We start from the raw sequence: 23,043 nt of genomic DNA on the forward strand, positions 1-23,043 counted from the left end.
TCATAGTGCATTGTTGTGAGCGTAGCGGAGCATCCCTCAAGCTGTCAGCTGTGCCGCTGCCGCCGCCGCTGCGGGGAGCCGAGCCGGCCCGGCCCCCTCTCCCCTCCTCCTCCGCCTCCGCCTCCTCCCCCGCCCCTCCCGCCCCGGGGGCTCCAGAGCTCGGTGTCACCGTATCATTGTCCGTGCGGAACCCCTCCGGGCCCCCCCCGCCCTCCCCGTCCGCCCTCCCCCCGCCTTCCCCCAGCACCACCTCAATGAGATGCAAACATGAAAGACAAGAGGAAGAAGAAGGACCGCACCTGGGCCGAGGCTGCCCGCCTGGTAGGTGCCGCGGCAGCATTGTGTGTGCGTGTGTGTGCTAGAACGTGTGTGTGCGTGAGTGTGTGTGAGTGAGTGTGCGCGCCGCGCGCGTCCCGCCGCCGCCAGCCCGGCGCGCTGCCCGCCGCTTTGTTGCCGGCTGTTGGGGCTGTTGGGGCGGGCGGGCGGGCGTGTGAGGGGGGGGGGGGGTGTGAGGGGGGGGGGGGGGGGGGGGGGGGTGAGAGAGACAAGAGAACGAGCGTGTGAGGGAGACTGAGGGGAGAGTGTGTGAGGGACTGTCTGTGAGAGGGAGAATGAGGAGGAGAGTGTGTGTGAGGGAGCGCCTGTGCGGGAGTGTGTGTGAGCGTGAGGGAGGGGGCGAGCGTGTGTGCGAGGGTTTGAGGGAGGGAGTGTGCGAGGGAGCTTGTGCGAGTCAGTGTGTGACGGGAGAGGCTGGGGTGCCCCAGCGTGAGGAGAGCTCGGGCGTGCCTGTGTGTGTGTGGGGGGGGGGTGTTGGAGAGGGGGTGCCGCCCACGGCGGTGCCGGGGCAGCCAGCTCCGAGCGTGGGGGAGCCCGAGCTGGCGGTACGGGCAGCCCTCTGCTCCCTTCCCGTCCCCGCCTGGAGAGGAGAAATAGCTACATCCCTTCTTCGGTGTATGTGTGAGGAAATGCCTATTCTTTTCTTCCTTTGCATGTGTGTGTGTGTAAATACCCAGGAATTGTTTCTATCTCTGCAAGTTCACGCGTCAGATATCCCAAGAAAATCCCTCGTTTTAATTGTAGAGAAAAGTGAAATATCTGGGAATTGCCTTTTCCTCCCTTTAGTGCGGACAGGAGGGCTGGGGTGAGGGGCGAGGACGTTAGCGAGAACTCTGTCCTGGGATTTCCCTTCACCCACTCTACTTCCCCCACTGAGCAGGGAAATATCCAGGGCAGTCAAACTCACTGCTGGAAGGGCTCTGTGGCTCTGGAGACCTAGTCCGTTCCCACTTCGTTAAGAAATTGTCTCCCTTACCCTACTGTATCTGTTTTCATGATTCTGTATTATTGTTTGCTAAGTGTAATAGAGCACATTTTTTATGTTGTTTTTCAGTTTCGGAGTATGTACGGGTTCTCTCCATTCTAGGAATTTTACAACAAACAGTTATGCACGATACAGCATATGTGGTTGTACACATTTGTATGTGTGTCTTCTGCAAAGTTGGGTCTGGTTCAGCTTCAGTTGAGCGCGTAGAAAGATGACAAAGCTGGGAGGATAGGCTACTGGTTGTATTGCTTTTTGTATCTACACCAACTTTTATCCATCTCTGATACAGACTTAATTGCTTAAGTAACATGTCTGTGCTAATGGTGCATCTGTTTTTGGTAATGGGTATTGATATCTTATTACTATTATTTGTTTAGTTGTGAAGCACATTTCTTGTAAAAATGTTTACACCTTGTATGAATTCCTACAGAGGAAGTTCAGCCTCTCTGTCCTATGTAAATAATTATAAGGTATTAGACAGACACTACCTATAGATGTCTCTGCAAGCTGTACCGAGGTGTTCTCATGTGTTTGGTCAGTGCTAAATTGTGATGTGGCTCCTTGTATATCCTACAACATTTTGTAATAATGCGGCTTTAGTGAAGCTGTTCTGATACAGTGTTGCTACTGTCCTCTCTTATTTCTCACCATTGTAACAAAAGTTTAACTGCAGTGAAACACTCACCTTTGCCAAAATAATTTTGGCAGTGGGTGTTGCTACAGTACTTGTTTTTCCATGCTTTAAACTGACAACGTGTATTCAAAAGTCTATAAAATACATCAAATACTATTATAACTTTACCCTTTCAAGTTGCTGCTGCAGTTGCCACTATAAGCTGTATTTTGTGTGACAGGTATGCGTAAAGGAATTTTATTGTGTATCGAGTAAAATTGCTATTCCAATGTGGTCCAATATATGGAAAAGTTTAAAGCCTCTGGAGACCAAAGGCTGAGCCAGTGCTGAGGAGAAGGCTAAGACTCTCTCTTATTTTCTTGATGTCGTATCACCTCACATTCCCCTCAGAAGGATCATGATTTGCTAAAATTGAGTAAAAATTATACACTGCAATACACAAGGTCCACAGTGTGGTTTTGTCTTGCCTACTGGGATTGCCAAGTTATGGAGAACTCATCCCAAGTACATTATGTGAATGCCGCATAGTGCTGCTCACAACAACTACAGTCTTACGCTGGGCTTTACTTGTATGGTGACCTCTGTTTGCAAATCACAATGAAAGATTGAAGAAAAATTGCCACTCCTTACACTGTTTTATGTTAGGACCCTGATGGTTCATTATGACTTCGTTTTCTTGGGATACATCAATAATGTATTACTGCAAGGTTTGATTAAATCAATTTCTTTCCAACGACAAGTAAACAATGAAGTGATTGATACCTACTCACAAAAAACGACTCATGAGTTACCTAGATCAATATGTTGTAAAATTGTATGCTGCTGAATTATTTTTAGGAACAGGATATTGAATTAATACATACAGCAAATGTATGGATGTTTACGTGTTAAATTTTCTGCAAAAGCCCGTACATTACAACAATATCGGGCTTTCAAAGTGAAGTGCTAAAAAGTATGAAATGACAGAGGTAACATTGCTGGCTTTGCTTTTTCACTGTTATGCACATCCATATATTACAACCTAGACTTTAAATGATGTACTTGCATGCTAGTTTCCCAAGTACTTTAAGCTCACTCACTAGAGCTGCTAATTTTTCATTTTATTTTCTTTGATGTGAGGTGCCCTACTTAATTTTCTATGCGCCTTTCAAACTCAGTGATAAAATATATTTTTCTTTTTATGTGTCAGTTGTACATACATAGCTATTATTAGCAACACCCAGTAGCTTCCCAAACGCAAATGTTTCCGTACTTATAACATGCCTATGAAGTTAAGTATTTTGACCTCTGCTTTACCCATGCAGAGTTGAGGCATGGAAAGATTAAGTACCTTACTCCAAGCTGTGCAGGAAATCTGTGGGAGAGGCAGTTAGGGTACCAACAGCGTCTCCGTAGTAGTTCTGTTTCATAGTCATAAAATCATCTTCCTTCTGTAGCTACACTTTTACCTCATTCACTCTCTATTACTATGTCTCTTGCAGTAATTATGAGAGAAATGGATATGTCATGTATCTATATTCAATATGTATTGAAACTCATAATGCACTGTGTAATAGTTATGGATAAAAAGGAGTACAAAAACTGGACTCAAGCCTGATTACACAGCTCTCCATTTCCCACATTCACAATGAAAGAAGCAGAAGTAGTTTAGAAAAATATGTTACATGACAGTCTTAAAATACGTTGCGTAAGTCTAAGTGGTGAGGCGCTAAACTGACAGTGTTGCATTTGCAATTTCTTGGTATTTGGTTAAAGGGTCTTTGAAAACTTAAGTTTGTGCAATGCACTGTTTTTTCAAGCTATTCCCTTGATTTTTAAAACATAAGCAGGAAAGGACTTCCATTATATTCAGCCCTTGCTGTAAATACCACGTATGTGATACAGGCAATAAAACAGGAGCCACTGGCATGTCCTGTATTGGAACTTGCATTTTGTGGAAGAAGTCTCCTGCAGAGAGTTGAATCTTTCTGTCTTCGACACACTGCTTTTTTTTCCTCATGCAAGTCTGCTTATCTTAGGGCAAGGCATAGCCCAGCTTACAAGCATTCCTGAGAAATGAACGCATGTGCAGGATCAGTGGAATGGTGGCATACCACTAACAGTTCATGTTACAGAACTCATTTTGTAGAACACGCATTTTTATGGACAAAATTGCAACCAGTTTTTGCAACCTGCCAAAGGGCATATCTTTGATGTAGACTGATATGTCAGCTCACTTTGTACTTTGCAGCGGACTACAGCGATACTTATGTACACCCTGGGCATTATCTCCATACCAGGTTTCTGCTTTTTGTGTCTGATAGACTAAGATAGAACACTGAAAAGAACGAGAAACCTTTAAAGGAAGGAGGAAAAACGTCCTGTCTTTCCTCTGTCTTTCAGTTGATCCTCATTTGATGAAACCATATTGTTGTTTTCTCATCATACAGGAAACTCATGAAAATTGAATAGAAGGGTTAAACACTTGAGTAGTTTAAGCAATTTCAGTTGAAAAAACTTGTATCCATTTAGTTTCAGCTGTTGTTAAACTCACAAGGACTCTCAAGTAGTTGCTGAAAGTCCTGTAATAGTGAATTCTGCCTCTTAATAATTCAACGCCATAAGATACTGCATAAAAAATATTGAAATGAAAAATACGAGAACAAAACATGTCCAAGGATACTCTGCCACGCAAGAACTGATAACACTTTTAAGTAGGTATCAGTGGTCCAACTTTTATGGTTTGACTGCCAGACACGATCCTTTGTTATTTGTGATGTAGAAAGGTGAGAGGCCTGAACAGAATGAGTGGAGGGTACTTACTTCAGGACTGCAGAGCTCAGCATGTGTATGAAGCATACAACATCTGCCTGTGAAGTGTGATAGTTTATGGTAACATTTTAAAAGGATTTTTTATGAATAGCTTGCATTTATTATTGGCCTCTTTCCTGTAAGTGGTGTTTTGAAACCAGTTCAGTTAAGTCTCTACCGCTAGTTGACAATAAAGCAGAAGAAAACGCCAAGAATGAGAACAGTCGTGCTTGTTGGGTTATTCATGTGTTAGATCTCCTCTCCAGTATTTTTTCCTCTTTCTTCTCCAAATTTTGTTCTGAAAGAAAGGTTTTCTTGCATTACTGAAGACTATGTGCTTTACAGGGCTGTGGAGAGTCCTTATGGTTCAGGTGACGTGTGCATATTGGGTGAGTAATATTCAAAGCTTAATTCTTGTATTTCTTGCACTAGTCTCCTGACAGGATCCAGCTCTTAATTAAGAGTTGTTCTCCCCCTCCTGTAAACTTTAAGAAAATTATACTAATTAATTAAGGAAACTGATGCTGAAAAAAAAAAAAACATGAAAAGCAACAAAAGCCCGTTGGAATTGTTAGCTTGCATGTTACTGTTTCATGTGGCTGGCTGTCCAAAAGCTGATTGTTGCTTTGTCTGGTCTGCTAAGATAGTGTAGTTGAAACAGATCATATAGTGGTATGGAAATATTTTTGCATTACATCTTCATATTTGAAGACCACGAATGAAGCAAAAGATTAGAAGAGTAACTTCTGTGTAGCTAGACAATTGATGATAATCCCTTTGACTTTTATCTTAAGTCTTTGCTTTCATTACTATAAATAACTTTTTAAAGCATTGTGTGAAAGGAGCTTCGTGTATCTTTAAAAATGGGAGATTTGACATAACTTTGTTTTATGGCATTAAGGATTTCTTTGTTGTTGGTTTAACAGAGACCTAGTATTATTTCCATATTTGTTCTGTGTTAATTCTTTTTCAGACATGCAGAAACCTTGTGGCTTGGGAAGTTTTGATGGCCTTTCCCTTTGATCCACAATCAATGCTGCTTTGAAGAGCTATATTTTATTTTGGTTTGCTCTAGGGTTTCCTCCAATTTGTTTTATTCAAAGTAATTTTTGCACTTGTTAGACAAGGTTGAACTTGCACTTATTTTTCTTTTTACCTTCTGTGGTTGTGTTTTAAGTGTCAATATTTTATTTTGTTAGTATGAAATAATACAGAAATTAGTGTGTTTTAATATTTTTTGATTTTAAAAAGTGGTCTACAAATAAAATAGAAATTTAATCTATTTCAGTTCACCTTTTGCGTTCTTCTAGGGCAGATTGAGAGGAATGAGATTCTAACTCTTAAGACAGCCCTTTAACCCTTGGCATCACAGACCTTTAGGAAGGCAGGAATCCATCCCAGGAATGGGACCTGTTCTCAGTAATGTCACATTACTTCTATCAAAACAGGGTAACACAAGAGAAAACCCTTACAGGAACCTGAATATAAACATTCCTCAACAATATGATGGTGTTCTGCGTGCCTTAAGGTGTGATTTAGTGCTCCAGTGGCTCCTGACTTACCTTTCTCTGTAGAAGAACCAATATTTTCCTGTCATACTACATATTTCTGTTGAAATAACTGATCTGTTTTTTCTTCTTCCAGCAGTTGACAAGTTTCTCACAAACAAGATTTGGCCAGTTGCATGTGGAACCAGTGGAATCACAGTGAAATAGTTTCCACTAACCACATGCAGGGCCCTACACACCCTTCGCAGCTAGGTTGCTTTGGATTTCCTAGCCCAGGTCACCAGTTCCTGGATCAGATCGTGTCATTGCAGCATCCTGGTCTGGACCGGGTAGCATGCTGTCCTGAAGGCGAAAAGCCAAGCTCCCTGTACTTCCTGCTGGAGCCTTCCTTTGTTCTTTATCGCTAAACTTGACCTCTTGGCTTTGGAGTAATAGGTTTTTTTTAGATGTTGTAAGCTTCAAAATGTTTTCCCTTTTCCTGGGTATGATGATGATAATCTTGCATTCCCTGTAAATAGCAATAACTAAATAGTGACCTCCTTTTCTGCTATCAGGATCTGGGAGAAGACGTGCGTAGTGGAAATTATTTTGTTATGATTCCATGGGTTCCAGTTGAAACTGATCAAATCCTCCTTTTGAGGAACTTACAGACTGAAGGAATCAAATATCTCAACCTTCACTCTGGAACAATCAGCTTCCAGTGCAAAGGCAGAAGAACAACCTGGAATAGATTCAGCTCTAAGGGGCACATCCTGGTTCAGCCCATTTGCTCATCCTGTTAGTTCAGTAGCAAATCCCCATGCTGCTCAAGGACAACAGATTGGCCATAGGTGGCCTATGTAATATCTTACCAACTTTGAATGACAGTCACCCTCCCCAAAGAAACCCAAATCACTTATGTACTGGCCCCCTGAGGCTGCTCTGTCTTTTCGAAGTCCTGCTACATAGTTTCCTATTGCTGGAGTTACTTTCTTGGGAGGAGCTGTACCTGCTGGGAATGTGATAAGGGTAGAGAGGTGCTGCCTTACCTACAGCTAATCTTGGTTTGAAGGGATGACCTATGTCTTTCTGAATATCATACCTTAAGCAGACCACTACCTAAATATATCCACTTATGACTGTAGTACTTTAGCACAGACATCATGAGTCTCAGGAGACAGTTAATAAGCCGTCTGGCAGTGCATGCCTTCTTCCTAGAGCCTCTTTGATGTCAGTGCACTGGTTAGGGCTGGGGACTGCACTTAGTGTTGGAGGGGTATAGAGCAGCACCATTCTCTTTGGTCTAAGCAAGCTCTGGTGTTTCTGGCATTGGAACAGGAAACCAGGGGGGATCTGATGTTTTCATCCTTTGAATGTTTAGAGTTCATCTCTCTTGAATGGCTTGAGCTCAGCAGGACAAAGTCTGTGTGGACCCTGGCATGTAGCTTTCCTTAATATCGGAGGACCTTTTAGATGAGGTTTTTAACATACAGGATCCAGCTGTTACATTGCAGGTTCTGAGTCTGGTGTGGCATCCTGTACCTCAGGTGTCTGAGGAGACTTGTAGTGTAGCATCGAGTTTAGTTGCTATCTGACAGCCTTTGCCAGGATTGGCAACCACAGTTCAGTCTGTTGCTCAGGAATCATCAGGGACATTCACAGACTCATTAAGAGAATTGGGCAGACAGATTGTAGAAGACATTCCAGGTCATGTCCTAGATTATTGTTCATTATTTTGGAGCATCAGAAAGTAATTTATTTAGAAGGCACACATTACATACTCTGTTTTAAAACTTGTCCTCCTATATACATAGATTTGTCTAGCCAAACCTGTGATGATGAGAGTCTCCTCACTGCTTGTAGAGGCTCAACTCTAGAGATCATTATTCTGTGGATGACAGTTGCATCCTATAGAGCATAGTCTGACTTACAGATAACAATATTTTCTAAACATCTACAACTTCAGAAGTGTTCCTTGACAGACAAGCGTCTTGAGCTAGTAGATGATTTGATTTGGAGAACTTAATGTCGAAGCTATTTTCTCTCTCTGTTGTTATGATGTTGATTAAGTACAGACAGGATCAGGAATTTAGTGGAGCAGTCATTCTAGTCAGGGTTTATATTGCTTTAGCCTGGTTAGCTTCCTGTATAACTTGATGTCTAGAGAGGGAAAAGAGCCTTAACCAAAGTATACATCAACCATTTGAAGGTCAAAGTTTTACTCCATTTCAGCTGACTCTTAGCAGCCTGGAGAACCTGCCTGACTGTGTGTAGTGGTTCAGTATAGTTGGTGAGATGCCTTGTGTCTATGGAGTCTAGTAAATCACAGTCAATCTTCATATCCTGTGTGATTTGTCCTTGCCTTTAAAGTACTTAACTTCGTCCTTCATGAAGCGATAACTTTGTTTCAATTATTTTTCTTTCAGTTCCATCAGTTTTAACAGAACAAATTCCACATCCAGATGTTTCAGTACATCTATTGATGTCTATTTTTGGATAAACGTTAATTCTTTTTATGTCTCAAAATTCCCAGTTATCCACCAGCTGCTGGGATATCTATTGACATTGCTGTATCAGAGAAGCATGGGACATTCCATGTCACTACACCGATCTACCAGTATTTCCTAGCAAGGGTAATGGGAGCAAATAGACCCTTATTGGCAATAGCCTGCTGTCATTCTTCTGGACCAAGATTCTGGCAGCTATCTCAAAATTATGACACTCTGTGATCACACCAGCTTCTTTGATCTCATTTGGCATTTCTATCATTTAGAAACTCTAGACAGGTAAGACCAATGAGAACCTCTTTGGAATTCAGAGTTTAGAGTGGGAAAAGCATCTTAATTAGAGCATTACTTCAATAGTCATAGAACCGATAATCGTAGAAGATAAATTTGGAAAGGGCCTCGAGGTCATCTTGTCTGTTTAGACTTGAAAATATGTCATGCCCCAAATTAATTTTAGTTTTGTGAAATCTATAAAATCACTTGGTAACTTTCATTACCTATAGGCGCTAGGACTTCTCTGGCCTTTGCCAGAATCTGGTCTTTTTGTGGAATTTCATATCTTACTTAAAAAATGGGAGAACTAGGAGAGTAAAATGATTAGGATAAGTTGTCCAATGGGCATGAGTTAGAATTCAAATGCATCGTTACCTCTTTTTTTCTGACAATGACGAGACAGAAAACATCAGTCTTCTGCACAATTTGAGAATTCTGTATCCATTTAATGGTGCTCATTCACATTCTCTGCTTTTTTGAGACTTTTTTGGACTTAGTTTCTGGATTTTTTTGGCAGTTTGATGTAGGAATGCTGCAGCAAGTTCGTACTTAGAGCAGCAGGGCTTAATGCATTCTAATCTATTTCATAATTTGTTTCATTCATAATGCAGGTTTTTGAGACATCTTGTAAGCACTCATCTTCTCTTTTAAAAAGACAAAAAGAAAGTAGAATAACAGTAAAGCTCACTGTCTAGCTGTGGAATAAGCTCAGTAAATTGTTGTTGAAGACGTTTTCAAATAAGTTGCTACTGAAGATATGTTAATACCTTTTTGTTACTGGTTTCGAGGTGACCCATGGTTCCAGAAGTTCCTGAAGATGCCAGGGACTACCAAGCATTTGCCCGGATTGTTATTGTGCCGAGGTCTCTCAGTTTGAAACGATTTTTTTTTTGTCCAAGAATAAGGAAAATTTGTGTAGCCAATTTTGCTACACTGGCAATCCTTGTCAAACAGGTTGTTTGTCTTCCTTTTGTCCTGTGCCTGGGATGCTGTGCTGTCAAGTTGTGTTGCATTATTAAACATCTCTTGTCTGTTAAGCACACATCAGCAGAATGGCTGGACAGTTCAGCAAGTGCTTGGGTCCATCAGGCCAGATCATAGAAAAGAAGGGGGAAGCGGTAGTGTAGAGCATGAGCTGTCTTTTGTAAGGCTACTAATCTTTAAAATAATGGTGGAGATTCTTGTGACAATTTAGTTCACCCTGCCCAGTACATCTGTGCAGCGGGAGACTTTGAATGTAGATCGCAGTATAACAGTGGCCTTCTGGGCAATAGCTGAAGTGCTTTTTGCCAGGTATCCCAGTAAGAAATATTTGATGGGAGGACAGAATAAGGATTGCATGTTTTGATGTAGTCCTCAATTCCTGACTTTCGCAGCCCAAATCTTCTATATATATCGTGTCAAGTATTGGGTTACAGCCCTGGTGAGACTGACTGGGAGAAATCAATAGAACAAGTCTATGTGCCTGGACATTTCATCTGCCCATAACGAGTCCCAGCATCCTTTGGGTAGACAGCAGTAGCAAGAAATGGACACTACTCCCAGCTCTTGGGTTGGTCCGTTGTGTGGTTGTTTCATCTTGCAATCAAATTCTTCTTCATGCTAAAATGCTGTTCCTTCAGTCAGTGTTCAGGGATCAGCTGATTCACTGCCAATTTCCCCTATCGCTTTTGGAATGAGAGCTACCCATCTGAGTGGAACTCGCCAATGGTAACCAAGCCTATGTCTTTGTCTTGGACTGATGCTCCTTGTCCTTAGTAAAAGTCTGTTAGTGAATACTGTGGTTTCTAGAGCATGGGATCAGCCACCAAAGAGCAGATACTGAGAGAAAATGTAGTTACTGCTTTAAGCTAGCTTGAACGCTGCAGTTATTTCATGAAGAAGGATCTTTTCTGCTCTTTGTGATATAGTGTTCCAATGACGGTGAGCCTCACTAAGTGGTTGTGATGTTAAAGCATGCTCTTTTTTAGAGCTGTAGAAGCACTTCAGAGCTAGAGGGCTGTAGCTTCACAATGTAAATTTGGAGATTTTTATCAGTCTGGCCATGCAAGTTGCTGCATGCTGTATACATGCATTACTAGTTGTTCATTTACTGAGTACCTCTACAGGAACTTTTCAGTATCTGTGCTACAATCAGCCCTTCACAGTAAATGTTTGATGTTCACTGTAACCGTGGTGGCTTGTTAATTTAGCCTTCAGGCCCACAGCAGCAGCAGCACTTGAGGAAGAGACTGCAGAACTCATGTAGGGCTGTCTGGGGAGTTTTCCAATCAAAGAGAACATAAATGTGGCAGAAGTGAACAAACAGGTGCTTGACTGACTGAAAGGTGCAGGATACATTGCAAGAGATAAGCAACAAGAGGAGTGAGCAGAGTGAAAGGCCTAGAGGATAAAGTCAGTATCTGAGCAATCATTTGAGCTGTTATGTTTCACGGACTCCAAAAAGGTAGTCTTTTAACTGGTCTGTGAACTACAGATTGAAAACTTTAATAGAAGATAGGAAACTAGAAAAAAGTTTGGAGTAATAGAGTCAAATCAGTTGCTCGAGAATGTTTTGTATGGATTTTGGAAGTTAGATCAGCAATGCATTGTTTTATCGTCTTTTAATCTGTTCAGAAAAAACAACCAACAAACCAAAAAAAATCTAAGATATCTTAATCTGTCAAATTAGTTTGGCCTAAGTGGGATTTTTTTTTTTCTTCAGTGACCTGTTATAATTTTTTCTAGATTAATGTCTAATGAAATAATTGTTATGTTGCAAAAGAGAACACTTCTGTCTCCATTAATTTGTAGGGTTACCTACTTTGCTTGGAGATAGACTGTTTGACACATTATCGTAACATTTTTATCTTACTGTAATTCTTGAAATCTTTAACACTTCCATTAAATTAAAAAACAACAACAAAAAAAGAAAATCTCTGTGTAGTCAATTTTAACTGTCCTTAATGAGGACAGACTCAGTTTCACACTGTGATTTTCATGCGCTCATTATATTAGTGTCTGAGCTGTAGCAGAATGTTTCAAGCTATTTAAAGTAATGTTAAATAAAGTAAAATAATGCTTCTGTCTTCATTCTGAGCCAGATCTACAAAAGTGGACAAGGTTGATATATATGCGTGGTGGTTGGGAAATGCTTCTGAAAGAGCTGCAAAGAGAATGAGAGGTTTAAAAAAAATTTTAAAATCACTGCACCTGGTTGCATTCCTAGAGCTGTTATGGCAAGAAGCTTCATGTGTTAGTTAAAGTGACGTTAAATGTTGGAGTTAATTTTATGGAAAAATATGGGTGTGAAGGGGGAGGAAAAGGATCTGGGGAAAGCATTCTGAGGATTAATGTTCTGAAAAAAATGAGGTTTTAAGTGCTACATACATACATAATAATAGTTATGAAGCTTATTACTTTTAGTACTTGAATACATTTTCTGGGATTAGTAGAAGAGAATGAAACTGGGTTTATGTCTGTTGGCAAGTCATGTGGTGAAAAGAGTGTGTGCTTGGGTGATACTGATGTAATCCTGGGGAGAAAAATGGTAGTGCTGCATTGGGAAGCAGTGAAGAAGAGATGGAGTTGTTCTTGTACCAATGAGAAGTAGAATAGCAAATATACTGAAGGGAGAAAAAAAAAAAAATCTATGACTGACAACGAAAGAAATGATTTTTCAAAAAAACCCTTCTGAATTCTAGGATAAAATTACATTTCTTTTGTTTATTTAGCTACCCTTTCACTTAATTACGTAACCAGCTAAAGTCCCCAAACCGTCATCTTTAAAGTTTGGATTATTCTCAGACTTTGGGTGTATAAGGAATGGAATGAAACACCAAGATGAAAAAAATTCTTCTTTCCTCTGTAAAAGACAGTGCCTTTGTCTTGGAAATGAAATACTATGTTTCGATTATGTTGCATCTGTTTATTTTTAGAACAAGTTCCATTATGGGCTATCTTGTCCAAAGGAGTATTGTTGAAATTATAAGTAATCCCTTTGAAATAATTGAAAAGATCAATTTGTCTTCTGAAATATTTTCTCATCCATTTGGTAGTAAGATCTCCTATTGGAATTTTCAGAATTGGTTTCAAATTATCTTGCCCAGGTTATTTCTAGAGCAGAAAAAAAAAAATCTCCTAGAATCTCCCACGTTCAAAAGTCTGTCTGTCATGATAACTGAATATGAGACACTGGTAGTTTTCTTATTGTGATTCTGGACACCTTGGTTTATTTTTGTTTTAACCTCAGAGGACATAGCATGTAAATCTCCTAAGTATGATTTTATGTCTTTGGGTGAGATTGTCTGGCACAGTTAAAGGAAGATTGCACTCCTGGATTTGAACTGTAAGGCTCATCTCATTACTAATTCTCATTGTTTCAAAGGTACAGTATGAGTTCAGTAGTTACACTGGAAGCCCAAGTTGAGGCAGTGTAACTTTTCCAAAAAGTTTTCATTTTTCTGTTCACTTATTGGTAGCTGGTTTTGGAGGGCAATGGAAGATATAGCTAGAACATGTATTATTATCAACTTCTAAAACATTACGTCTAAAATGGTGTGCCTAAGCCCCATAGACATTGAATTTGTTTGCCAGTAGCATTTCCTAGGAGCTGGCAATTTTTACTGCTACATTTGCTGAGGAGATGTGACTTTGGGAAAACTCACATCCTCATGTGTACGTTGTCGTAGTGGTCATAGAAGAAGAATAAAAACCATGACTGAATATACTGTATAACAGCTATGTTTTACTCTCTCTTGGATTGCTTTTCTTGGGTTACAGTTGCTGTCCTGACAGGCAATAGTTGAATTTGTTCAATGTATAGTGAGGGGTCTTAGGATAAGAAATATGCTGTGATATTAAGGACCCTTAAAAATAGAGGCTTGTCTTGAACAGGAAGCCTAGCTGTATGAGAAGTCTCTGTCTTTATAGTCCTTTATAAAATCCTCTGTGATTCCTCTCTGTTGATCAGTTACTTTGTGTGGTTCTGCAGTTTGGTGATGGTAGTAGTTGCATGGTGTGTACGGCTGATGGCCATTTCTCACTGTAACCTGGTCAGTGCTTGTCCAGCTTGACTTGAAGGGGTCAGCCAGTCTTGTAGCTTGGAATAATGCCTTCAAGCAGGATCAGGAGTTTGGAGCCTCCTGAACAATTACAGATTATCCTGAACATTTTCAGATTTTCCCCCTATGGGGGAAGGCATGTTCTGTATTTTGGTTTGAGATCTGATTACAAACTGTTGGTTTAACAATCAGCATTTTGTCTCCTTATGAACTCCAGTTCTGAAGTCACAGTTCACCTTTCTTTATAGGCTGGAGGTCCTATTGAATTTCCTTACCTATGCCAAGTGATTACTTCTATTGGTTTAAATCTCTAAGGGAAATCAGCATCCAGCTGGTAGACAGTTGTACTGATGAGGACTCATTGATTTTCCTTTCCTATCCACTTACCATCGATAAGAAATGTCCTTCGCTTTCATGATACTTCTTCCCTGCCATAATGTTGCCCTGTTACCCGGCTGGTCTTGCTGTCAGGGCTGGTCTCAGTTGCTGATCACATTATATGTGGATGTGATTAACAGCCTGATAAAAATGTTTAAGTCAGTACTTGAGAAGCCTAGATAAAGGTCACGCTTTGTGGTGAGAGCTTTTTAATAATGTGTTCTATTTGATGTAAACCAATGGTAAAGAATTGCTGGTTTTAACAGTAAAAACATTTATATCAAGGATTAAAGTTTACCTAGCTTGGCGTGATTTAGCAGTATCCAGAAAAGGAAAATTTAAGAAAATAGGACAATTGCTGTTCCATTTTGGGGGAAAAATAAGTCTTCCATCTTTAACAAAACTTTTACTTATCATTTTTTTTCACCACAGTATTATCTGAAGTATTTTCTTTCATAAGAAAGAGTGGGGAGCACGTAAACAAAATATGCTGTGTGCATTTCTCCAAAGTGGTAGGCCTTTGAAAGATTATTAACTTTAGGATGGTCAGATTATTTTACGATGTCCCTGGGAAGAAGCGAGCATGTAACTTTTCTCAAAACTTGAGGAAAGCTGCTCCTTCTAGCCCAGGTTTTGTTTATGTATTTATATATGAATACAAACACAGATACAGAGCCATTATATGTTCTTTCTAATCTGCCTGTAGTGTGACAAATGTTTCTTAGTAATAGTTGTTAATTAGTGTATTTTTCAAACCTTTAAACAGATGCTACCAAATATCGCTATAAACCACCAGTATGGACTTCAGTTCTGCAATAAATGGTGTATTTAACAGAATGAGCGTGGGTGGACTTAGGTGGTGAGATGGGGGGAAAGGACTATGTGGAAAGACTGATAAGAAGGACTGAACAAACAAATGACACAAAATGGATATGAGTTAGTGAACTGCAAAATATTCTCCTATTTTTGAAAATCTTAGATGAGTAATTGTCAGCTGTGCCATCTGTAAGTAATGAGGGCTTCCAAACTTGAGGCAATTAAAACTGCCTAGCATCCCACTCCAGCCCTGTATTTTATTCCATGTATAAGTCAGTACTGAAGACTAATCTCTTATGACATTAATCGTCTCATGAGGAGAGACGGAATAAATCACAGTAGCCCTTCCTCTCTTCACTCATGAAGATAAATGCCATAACACGATGGCTGATCTTTGTTACGACACTAACCATTATATATTTAACAGAGATAGCAAAATCCCACTGACAGCTAACAAAAGAATTCTCTCTTTGCACATTCTGTGAGGAGGCTGTATTTCTTTAGGTCAAAAACATGACTTACCATATCTGCTCTCGGAGCAATTTAAGCAGTAGATCTGGATTGTGCCAGTGAACTCTATTCTGTACACAATGATGTCGTGGTTCAGACTAATGAAAACTGATGTGAAATAATTGTGGAAGCTTTGGAAGGAAAAAACTGCATAACATCCAAGGACTCTTAAGACTCTGCTCTTTTGTATTGTCTGTTCTGACAAGAAAGAATAACTCTCCTATTTCAAACAAACAAACAAGCAAGCAAGCAACAGCCCCCCCCCCCCCCCCCCCCCCACAAAAAAAAACATATCCAAAATAAACCAAAACCAATGCTTTCATCATTTTTCATTTTGTGGAGATTTCACTTTTCCATTTTGCCTCCAGTACTTGAACAGGTGGGCTCAAGGAACTGAAACTGGCATTCTATTTTGTGTACGATTGCGAGGGACTTTTAATTTTTCCACCTTTATCACAGAATCACAGAATCAACCAGGTTGGAAGAGACCTCAGGGATCATCGAGTCCAACCGCTGCCCCTACACCACCCTGTCAACTAGACCATGGCACTAAGTGCCATGTCCAGTCTTTTCTTAAACACATCCAGAGATGGTGACTCCACCACCTCCCTGGGCAGCCCATTCCAATGTCTAATAAACCTTTCTGTAAAGAAATACTTCCTGATGTCCAACCTGAACCTCTCCTGGCGAAGCTTGAGGCTGTGTCCTCTTCTCCTATCGCTAGTTGCCCGGGAGAAGAGGCCAACTCCCACTTCACTACAACCTCCCTTCAGGTAGTTGTAGACTGCAATAAGGTCACCTCGGAGCCTCCTCTTCTCCAGGCTAAACAACCCCAGCTCCCTCAGCCGTTCCTCATAGGTCAGACCCTCCAGACCCTTCACCAGCTTGGTCGCCCTCCTCTGGACTCGCTCCAACACCTCAACATCTTTCTTGAAGTGCGGGGCCCAGAACTGAACACAGTATTCAAGATGCGGCCTCACCAGTGCCGAGTACAGAGGGACGATCACTTCCCTAGACCGGCTGGCTACACTATTCCTAATAGAGGCCAGGATGCCATTGGCCTTCTTGGCCACGTGGGCACACTGCTGGCTCATGTTTAGCCGGCTGTCGATCAGCACCCCCAGGTCTCTTTCCACTGGGCCGCTTTCTAACCACTCTTCCCCCAGCCTGTAGAGCTGCATGGGGTTGTTGTGGCCGAAGTGTAAGACCTGGCACTTGTTCTTGTTGAACCTCATGCCGTTGGTCTCGGCCCATCTATCTAACCTGTCCAGATCCCTCTGTAGGACCTTCCTACCCTCCAGCAGATCGACACTCCCACCCAGCTTGGTGTCATCTGCAAATTTACTGAGGGTGCACTCAATCCCTACGTCTAGATCATCTATAAAGATATTGAACAGCACTGGCCCCAGAACTGAGCCCTGGGGAACACCGCTAGTGACCGACCGGCAGCTGGACTTTGCCCCATTCACCACCACTCTCTGGGCTCGGCCATCCAGCCAGTTTTTAACCCATTTAAGAGTCCACCCATCGAAGCCCCGGGCAGCCAGTTTGTCCAGGAGGATGCTGTGGGAGACAGTGTCAAATGCCTTACTGAAGTCTAGATAGACTACATCCACAGCCCTGCCCTCATCTACTAAGCAGGTCTCTTGGTCATAGAAGGAGACCAGGTTGGTCGAGCAGGACCTGCCTTTCATGAATCCATGTTGGCTGGCCTCGATGCCCCGATTGTCCTGCATGTGCCGTGTAATGGCACTCAGGATGATCTGTTCCATCACCTTGCCTGGCACTGAGGTCAGGCTGACAGGCCTATAGTTCCCTGGATCGTCCTTCCGGCCCTTCTTGTAGATGGGTGTTACATTTGCTAATTTCCAGTCAGCTGGAACTTCTTCAGTTAACCAGGACTGCCGGTAGGTAATAGAGAGTGGTTTGGCAAGTTCATTTGCCAGTTCCTTCATTACTCTGGGGTGAATCCCATCCGGGCCCATAGCCTTGTGGGTGTCCAACTGGCACAGCAGGTCACTAACTGTCTCCTCCTGGATTACGGGGGGTTCACACAGACCCCGTCCCTAACTTCAGGCTCTGGGGGCTGAGTCTCCTGAGGACAACCGGTCTTGACATTAAAGACCGAGGCAAAGAAGGCATTGAGCACCTCTGCCTTTTCCTCATCCCCTGACACTACACTACCCTCCTCATTCAGCAAGTGGTGGAGGCTCTCCTTGACCCTCCTTTTGCTGTTGATGTATTTGTGAAAGCTTTTTTTGTTGTCTTTAGCTTTTATCACTTGCCGTACACCTCTCAGGAATTTCTTTCCAGCTTTTCCATGCATTAGACATGTGCCAATCTTTCTTTCTGGGACAAAATTACTAAGAAAGATTCTTAGTAATTTTCTGCATCTTTGCTTGCTTATTAATTCGAAGGGAGTGATGCTGTGTTTCATCTGTGAGTGAGGAACAGAGCAAACAACTGAGTTGTGAAGTTTATGGACTTCCCTTGTGAGGTTAAGAGGATCAATGTGACTTATACTGGCTTTTCACCTAAGCAACAAAATGTGCTGTAAATTTCATGAGGTAGTTTCATACCATCTGACAGAATTAAAATGGAAGTATAATTTTTACAGTTTTATTTTTATGTTTGCTGCCATTAACCATATTTTAGTAACATGGATAGAAGTCATTTGTGATTGATTAAATGTATTCATGGTTCATCAGTGTCAGTTGCAGCATGAAACTTGTCTTACCCTTTTAGTGGGTGAGTTTTACTTGGATGAAATACTTAAAATGGCTGAAACTAATATGTAAGAATATTGAGGTAGAGTGCATAGTTTAAAATATTGTATTTATATTCTGCTATCCTTTTTTCCCCCCTCCTTTTTTTTTTTTTTGTTTTCTTTTTTGCCTTCTGGAAATCTTAGGTCTGTATCTCTAGGACACTGTCTAACAAGATAAGCTCTGATAGTAAAGCAATGGCAAGAAAACCGGCATAACTGTCACCTCCTGTTAAATTTGGTGCGTTCAGAGAGTAGCCAGTAGGAATTTTATTTCTCACATTAAAAGTAACCCTTACACATTACATTTGCCTGAGGAAATTAAGCGATAAAGGCGTTTAAAACAAACATGTACTCATTCTCTCTTGATTTTTCTGGGAAGTTTTACTCTTGATATTTTTTTTTATTTTACTATGCTGAAACATAAATTATACAGAAAACCTTTTAGTGTCTCAGAAAACAAAAATCTGTATCAGCTTTCAATAGAGAAAAAAGCATATATATGGAAGCAAATGTGTTTGGGGTTTGGTGCTGCTTAGTGTTTTTTATTCTTGTTCCCTTAGTAGTGATGAATGTATTCGCACTGGTGGTAGTTCTTTCCTCTCTTATCTGTAATATGAAGGCAGCTGACGGGGCACTCATATCCATTCCGCTCCATTAGTTCCAGTCACCTAAGCATGGCCTCTCTTCATTTTGTACGGGGGTAGGTGCCAAAGGGGAATTTTTATCCCTGCTGGAATTAGAGGCATTTCAGGATCGTGGCCTGTGTGATCACCGAAGGAGTGCAGATTTCAGTAATGTTTTTGGGTGGCAGAGCTATGTTTTGGTCCTGGCCCCTTTACTGGAATAATGATTCGTGCTTGTAAACAGCTTTGACCCGTGTTTTTCAGCTGGGTGCACTGATGCAGAAATTGAAACTTCTACTCTAAACTAAATAGGCAGAGAATATGGTCTGCAAGCCACGGGAGGTTCACAATGCAATTTGTCCTGTCAGCACCTAAGAGCTACAGCATGCTGCTAGCTTGTTATTCAGTAGTGACTACCTAGGCAGCTCTTGTGTACCTGTGCGTGGGTTTTGGGGAACACATGGCTATGAACTGCATCTGTATGGATGTGCTAATGTTTCAAGAGGTAGAGGATAACAGGAATGTACTGTGGGAGTGTACTGTGATAAGGACAAGGGAAGAAAGGTATTTCAGTAGGGATGCAGGAAGGTGGGAGATACGGAAGTTAGGGGTATTGCAACACCTCAAAAATGAGAGTATCACTTTGAGAGTAGAGAAAGGCTGGGCAGAGTGAGAGGCAATGGGGTATTTTGATAGAAAGCAAGAAGAGGTATGGCTTGCATGGCTAAGGAGAAGTCTGGCGGCTGCACTGCAGTGTCAGAATTGAGCAGCCATTCTGAGAATCTGGGTGCTCCATCACCTGAACTGAAGTCATCGCTAGTAATCCTGCTGCTAATAATGGAACCCATACCAAGGTGTCACAGAATCACAGAATCACAGAATGTTAGGGATTGGAAGGGACCTCGAAAGATCATCTAGTCCAATCCCCCTGCTGGAGCAGGATTGCCTAGACCATATCACACAGGAACGCGTCCAGGCGGGTTTTAAATGTCTCCAGAGAAGGAGACTCCACAGCCTCTCTGGGCAGCCTGTTCCAGTGTTCGGTCACCCTCACCGTAAAGAAGTTTTTCCTCATATTTAAGTGGAACCTCCTGTGTTCCAGCTTGCACCCATTGCCCCTTGTCCTGTCAAGGGATGTCACTGAGAAGAGCCTGGCTCCATCCTCATGACACTTGACCTTTACATATTTATAAACATTAATGAGGTCACCCCTCAGTCTCCTCTTCTCCAAGCTAAAGAGACCCAGCTCCCTCAGCCTCTCCTCATAAGGGAGATGTTCCACTCCCTTAATCATCTTCGTGGTTCTGCGCTGGACTCTCTCTAGCAGTTCCCTGTCCTTCTTGAACTGAGGGGCCCAGAACTGGACACAATATTGCAGATGCGGCCTCACCAGGGCAGAGTAGAGGGGGAGGAGAACCTCTCTCGATCTGCTGACCACACCCCTTCAAATACAGCCCAGGATGCCATTGGCCTTCTTGGCCACAAGGGCACACTGCTGGCTCATGGTCATCCTGTTGTCCACTAGGACCCCCAGGTCCCTTTCCCCTACGCTGGTCTCCAGCAGGTCTGCCCCCAACTTGTACTGGTACATGGGGTTATTCTTGCCCAGATGCAGGACTCTGCACTTGCCCTTGTTATATTTCATTAAATTTCTCCCGCCCAACTCTCCAGCCTGTCCAGGTCTCTCTGAATGGCTGCGCAGCCTTCCGGCGCGTCAGCCACTCCTCCCGGTTTTGTGTCATCAGCGAACTTGCTGACAGTGCACTCTAATCCCTCATCCAAGTCATTAATGAATATATTGAATAGTACTGGTCCCAGTACCGACCCTTGAGGGACTCCGCTAGACACAGGCCTCCAACTGGACTCTGTCCCATTGACCACCACTCTCTGGCTTCTTTCCTTCAGCCAGTTCACAATCCACCTCACTACCCGATCATCCAGACCACACTTCCTCAGTTTAGCTGCGAGGATGCTGTGGGAGACCGTGTCAAACGCTTTACTGAAATCGAGATAGACCACATCCACAGCTTTACCATCATCTATCCACCGGGTTACATCCTCATAAAAGGCTATCAAGTTGGTTTGACATCCTGCTCACTGGGGTATGTATCTTTGATCCTGATCTTACAGATCCTGCGTGCTCACTGGATTCATCCTGTTACCGACACGGAGATGTTTTTGGATCTGTGCTGACAGAGCCTTTAAGTGAAAGTTCCTGGTTGCTTGGACAGGCTGATTGCATTAATAAAGAGAGAAATATGAAGGTTTCCTTTTGTTTCAGTATGTCAGACCAGATCAATAAGTTATTATAAGTCAAATGTTTAGGGTTGAAAACTTTACCCTACGTTTTGTGGTGTGATGTGTGAGGCCACTAGCAATGGCAAGATGTCATTGCTGCTAGAGCTTGTGCCTTTTAAAGGAATAACACAATTGTATGTTTAATTTTAACTGAATTGTAATCCAGTTTCTTTTGAATTCAAAATGTCAAGTGTACAGTTTATCTGGAATTTCCAAAGCATTGTTGCTGCCTTTCTATCAGTTTAAAATATGACATTATAAATAAATTTAAGAAAGAACAATAAAAGAGTCCAGACATCTCAGAACAAGCCTCAAACCAGGCAGTCAAAGCAATGGAATGAACAAACAAATCATTCAGCTTCTTTCTTGCTCTTTCCTTTCATTCAGTATTTTAGGAGATGATAATGCCTTACATCTCTGGCAGGTTAGCAAAGCTAGGCAGTTTTAGACCGCCTTCCAAACAAATTCTGTAGTAGGAGTTCTCTTGCAGGAAATTCTTTCCCAGTTGTTCCCTGTAGTTCATGCTAAAGGAACTGTGAAGTGCTTTTGACTGAAAGAGGGCTGGGGAAAAACGTTTTTTGGGTGTAGTTTAAACCATTTGAGCTATTCATGTCAGTAACATTACATCTGAACCTAAAAAAAGTGTCGACTAGCAAGCATACACATAACTGATGTTAAAACTTAATTTAATGTATTTCAGCAGGGTTAGGTATTTTTATGTATTGCTTTCTTGTTCATGTTACACTTTTGTTCCTTTCCTTGCTTGATTTTACTTTTCTTTCTTATCTATAGTGATGCATGGATTAGAGAGACAATTTCATAGTATGGAGCATACTGTGAAAGACATGTGGTATGAAATGCAGCTTCTTCTACTCAGATTTTATAACTTCCTTATTGTAACTGCAACTGCTCAGACAAAAGGCCTACCAGGAGAATTATTACTCCCATTTCAGCTTCTTTTAATATTTTAGTACTTGGAAACTACTCTTTACCTTTCTCTTAATCACCATCAGCAAGAGTTCCGTGAATATCTATTTGAGAACTTATGTTAAAATAGGTTGTAGTGCATCTTCCCTTCTTATTTTCATCCCTCTTTTCTTTTTTTCTTGTATCATGTACCCTCCCTCCTCTCGATCTTCTTGCTGTTTTCTCCTCTTCATCCATCTCTATGCAATTCCTTTCTTCCCCCAGTCAGTACCCTGCCCTCCTCTCCTAACCATTTACCCATCTTTCTTCACACAAAGGGCTTTGAACTTTTACCAGGCTGCTGATAATTCCCCAATGACTAAAGCCGTTAATCAAAAATGAATACAAAAGACTTGAGTGGGACATTTCCCACAATAGAAGTCAGTCCTCGTGTTAACCTCACACAAGCAGCTGGAAAAGACAATGCTGGATTTTTTCCAGGATGCTGTTCTTGTACCCTGTTTGGGACTCTGTCTTTCAATTCATTAATTTAGTAATGGGTGGCTAGAAAATATCATATATTTTCTGCTTAGGAGAAGGAAAGTTATTTTTCTGTTCTCTTATTCACCCTGCTGTCTTTGGGCAGTAAAGATTGTCTGTTGTGCAGTTCAGCCTGACTTGTATTTTA

General features: G+C 41.6%; 1 protein-coding gene across 1 annotated transcript in view; it reads left to right on the forward strand.

Moving 5' to 3' along the window:
- Positions 1-201: 201 nt before the first annotated feature.
- ASXL3 (ASXL transcriptional regulator 3) overlaps positions 202-23,043 on the forward strand; it is a 135,569-nt gene continuing 112,727 nt past the window's right edge. The window contains exon 1 of the mRNA XM_068396971.1: positions 202-321. Within this exon, the coding sequence (XP_068253072.1) occupies positions 268-321 (54 nt within the window). The 5' untranslated portion in view covers positions 202-267. The remainder of the gene's footprint in view (positions 322-23,043) is intronic.

This window comes from Nyctibius grandis, chromosome 3 (assembly GCF_013368605.1).
Source record: "Nyctibius grandis isolate bNycGra1 chromosome 3, bNycGra1.pri, whole genome shotgun sequence".
NCBI classification, from domain to species: Eukaryota; Metazoa; Chordata; class Aves; order Nyctibiiformes; family Nyctibiidae; genus Nyctibius; species Nyctibius grandis.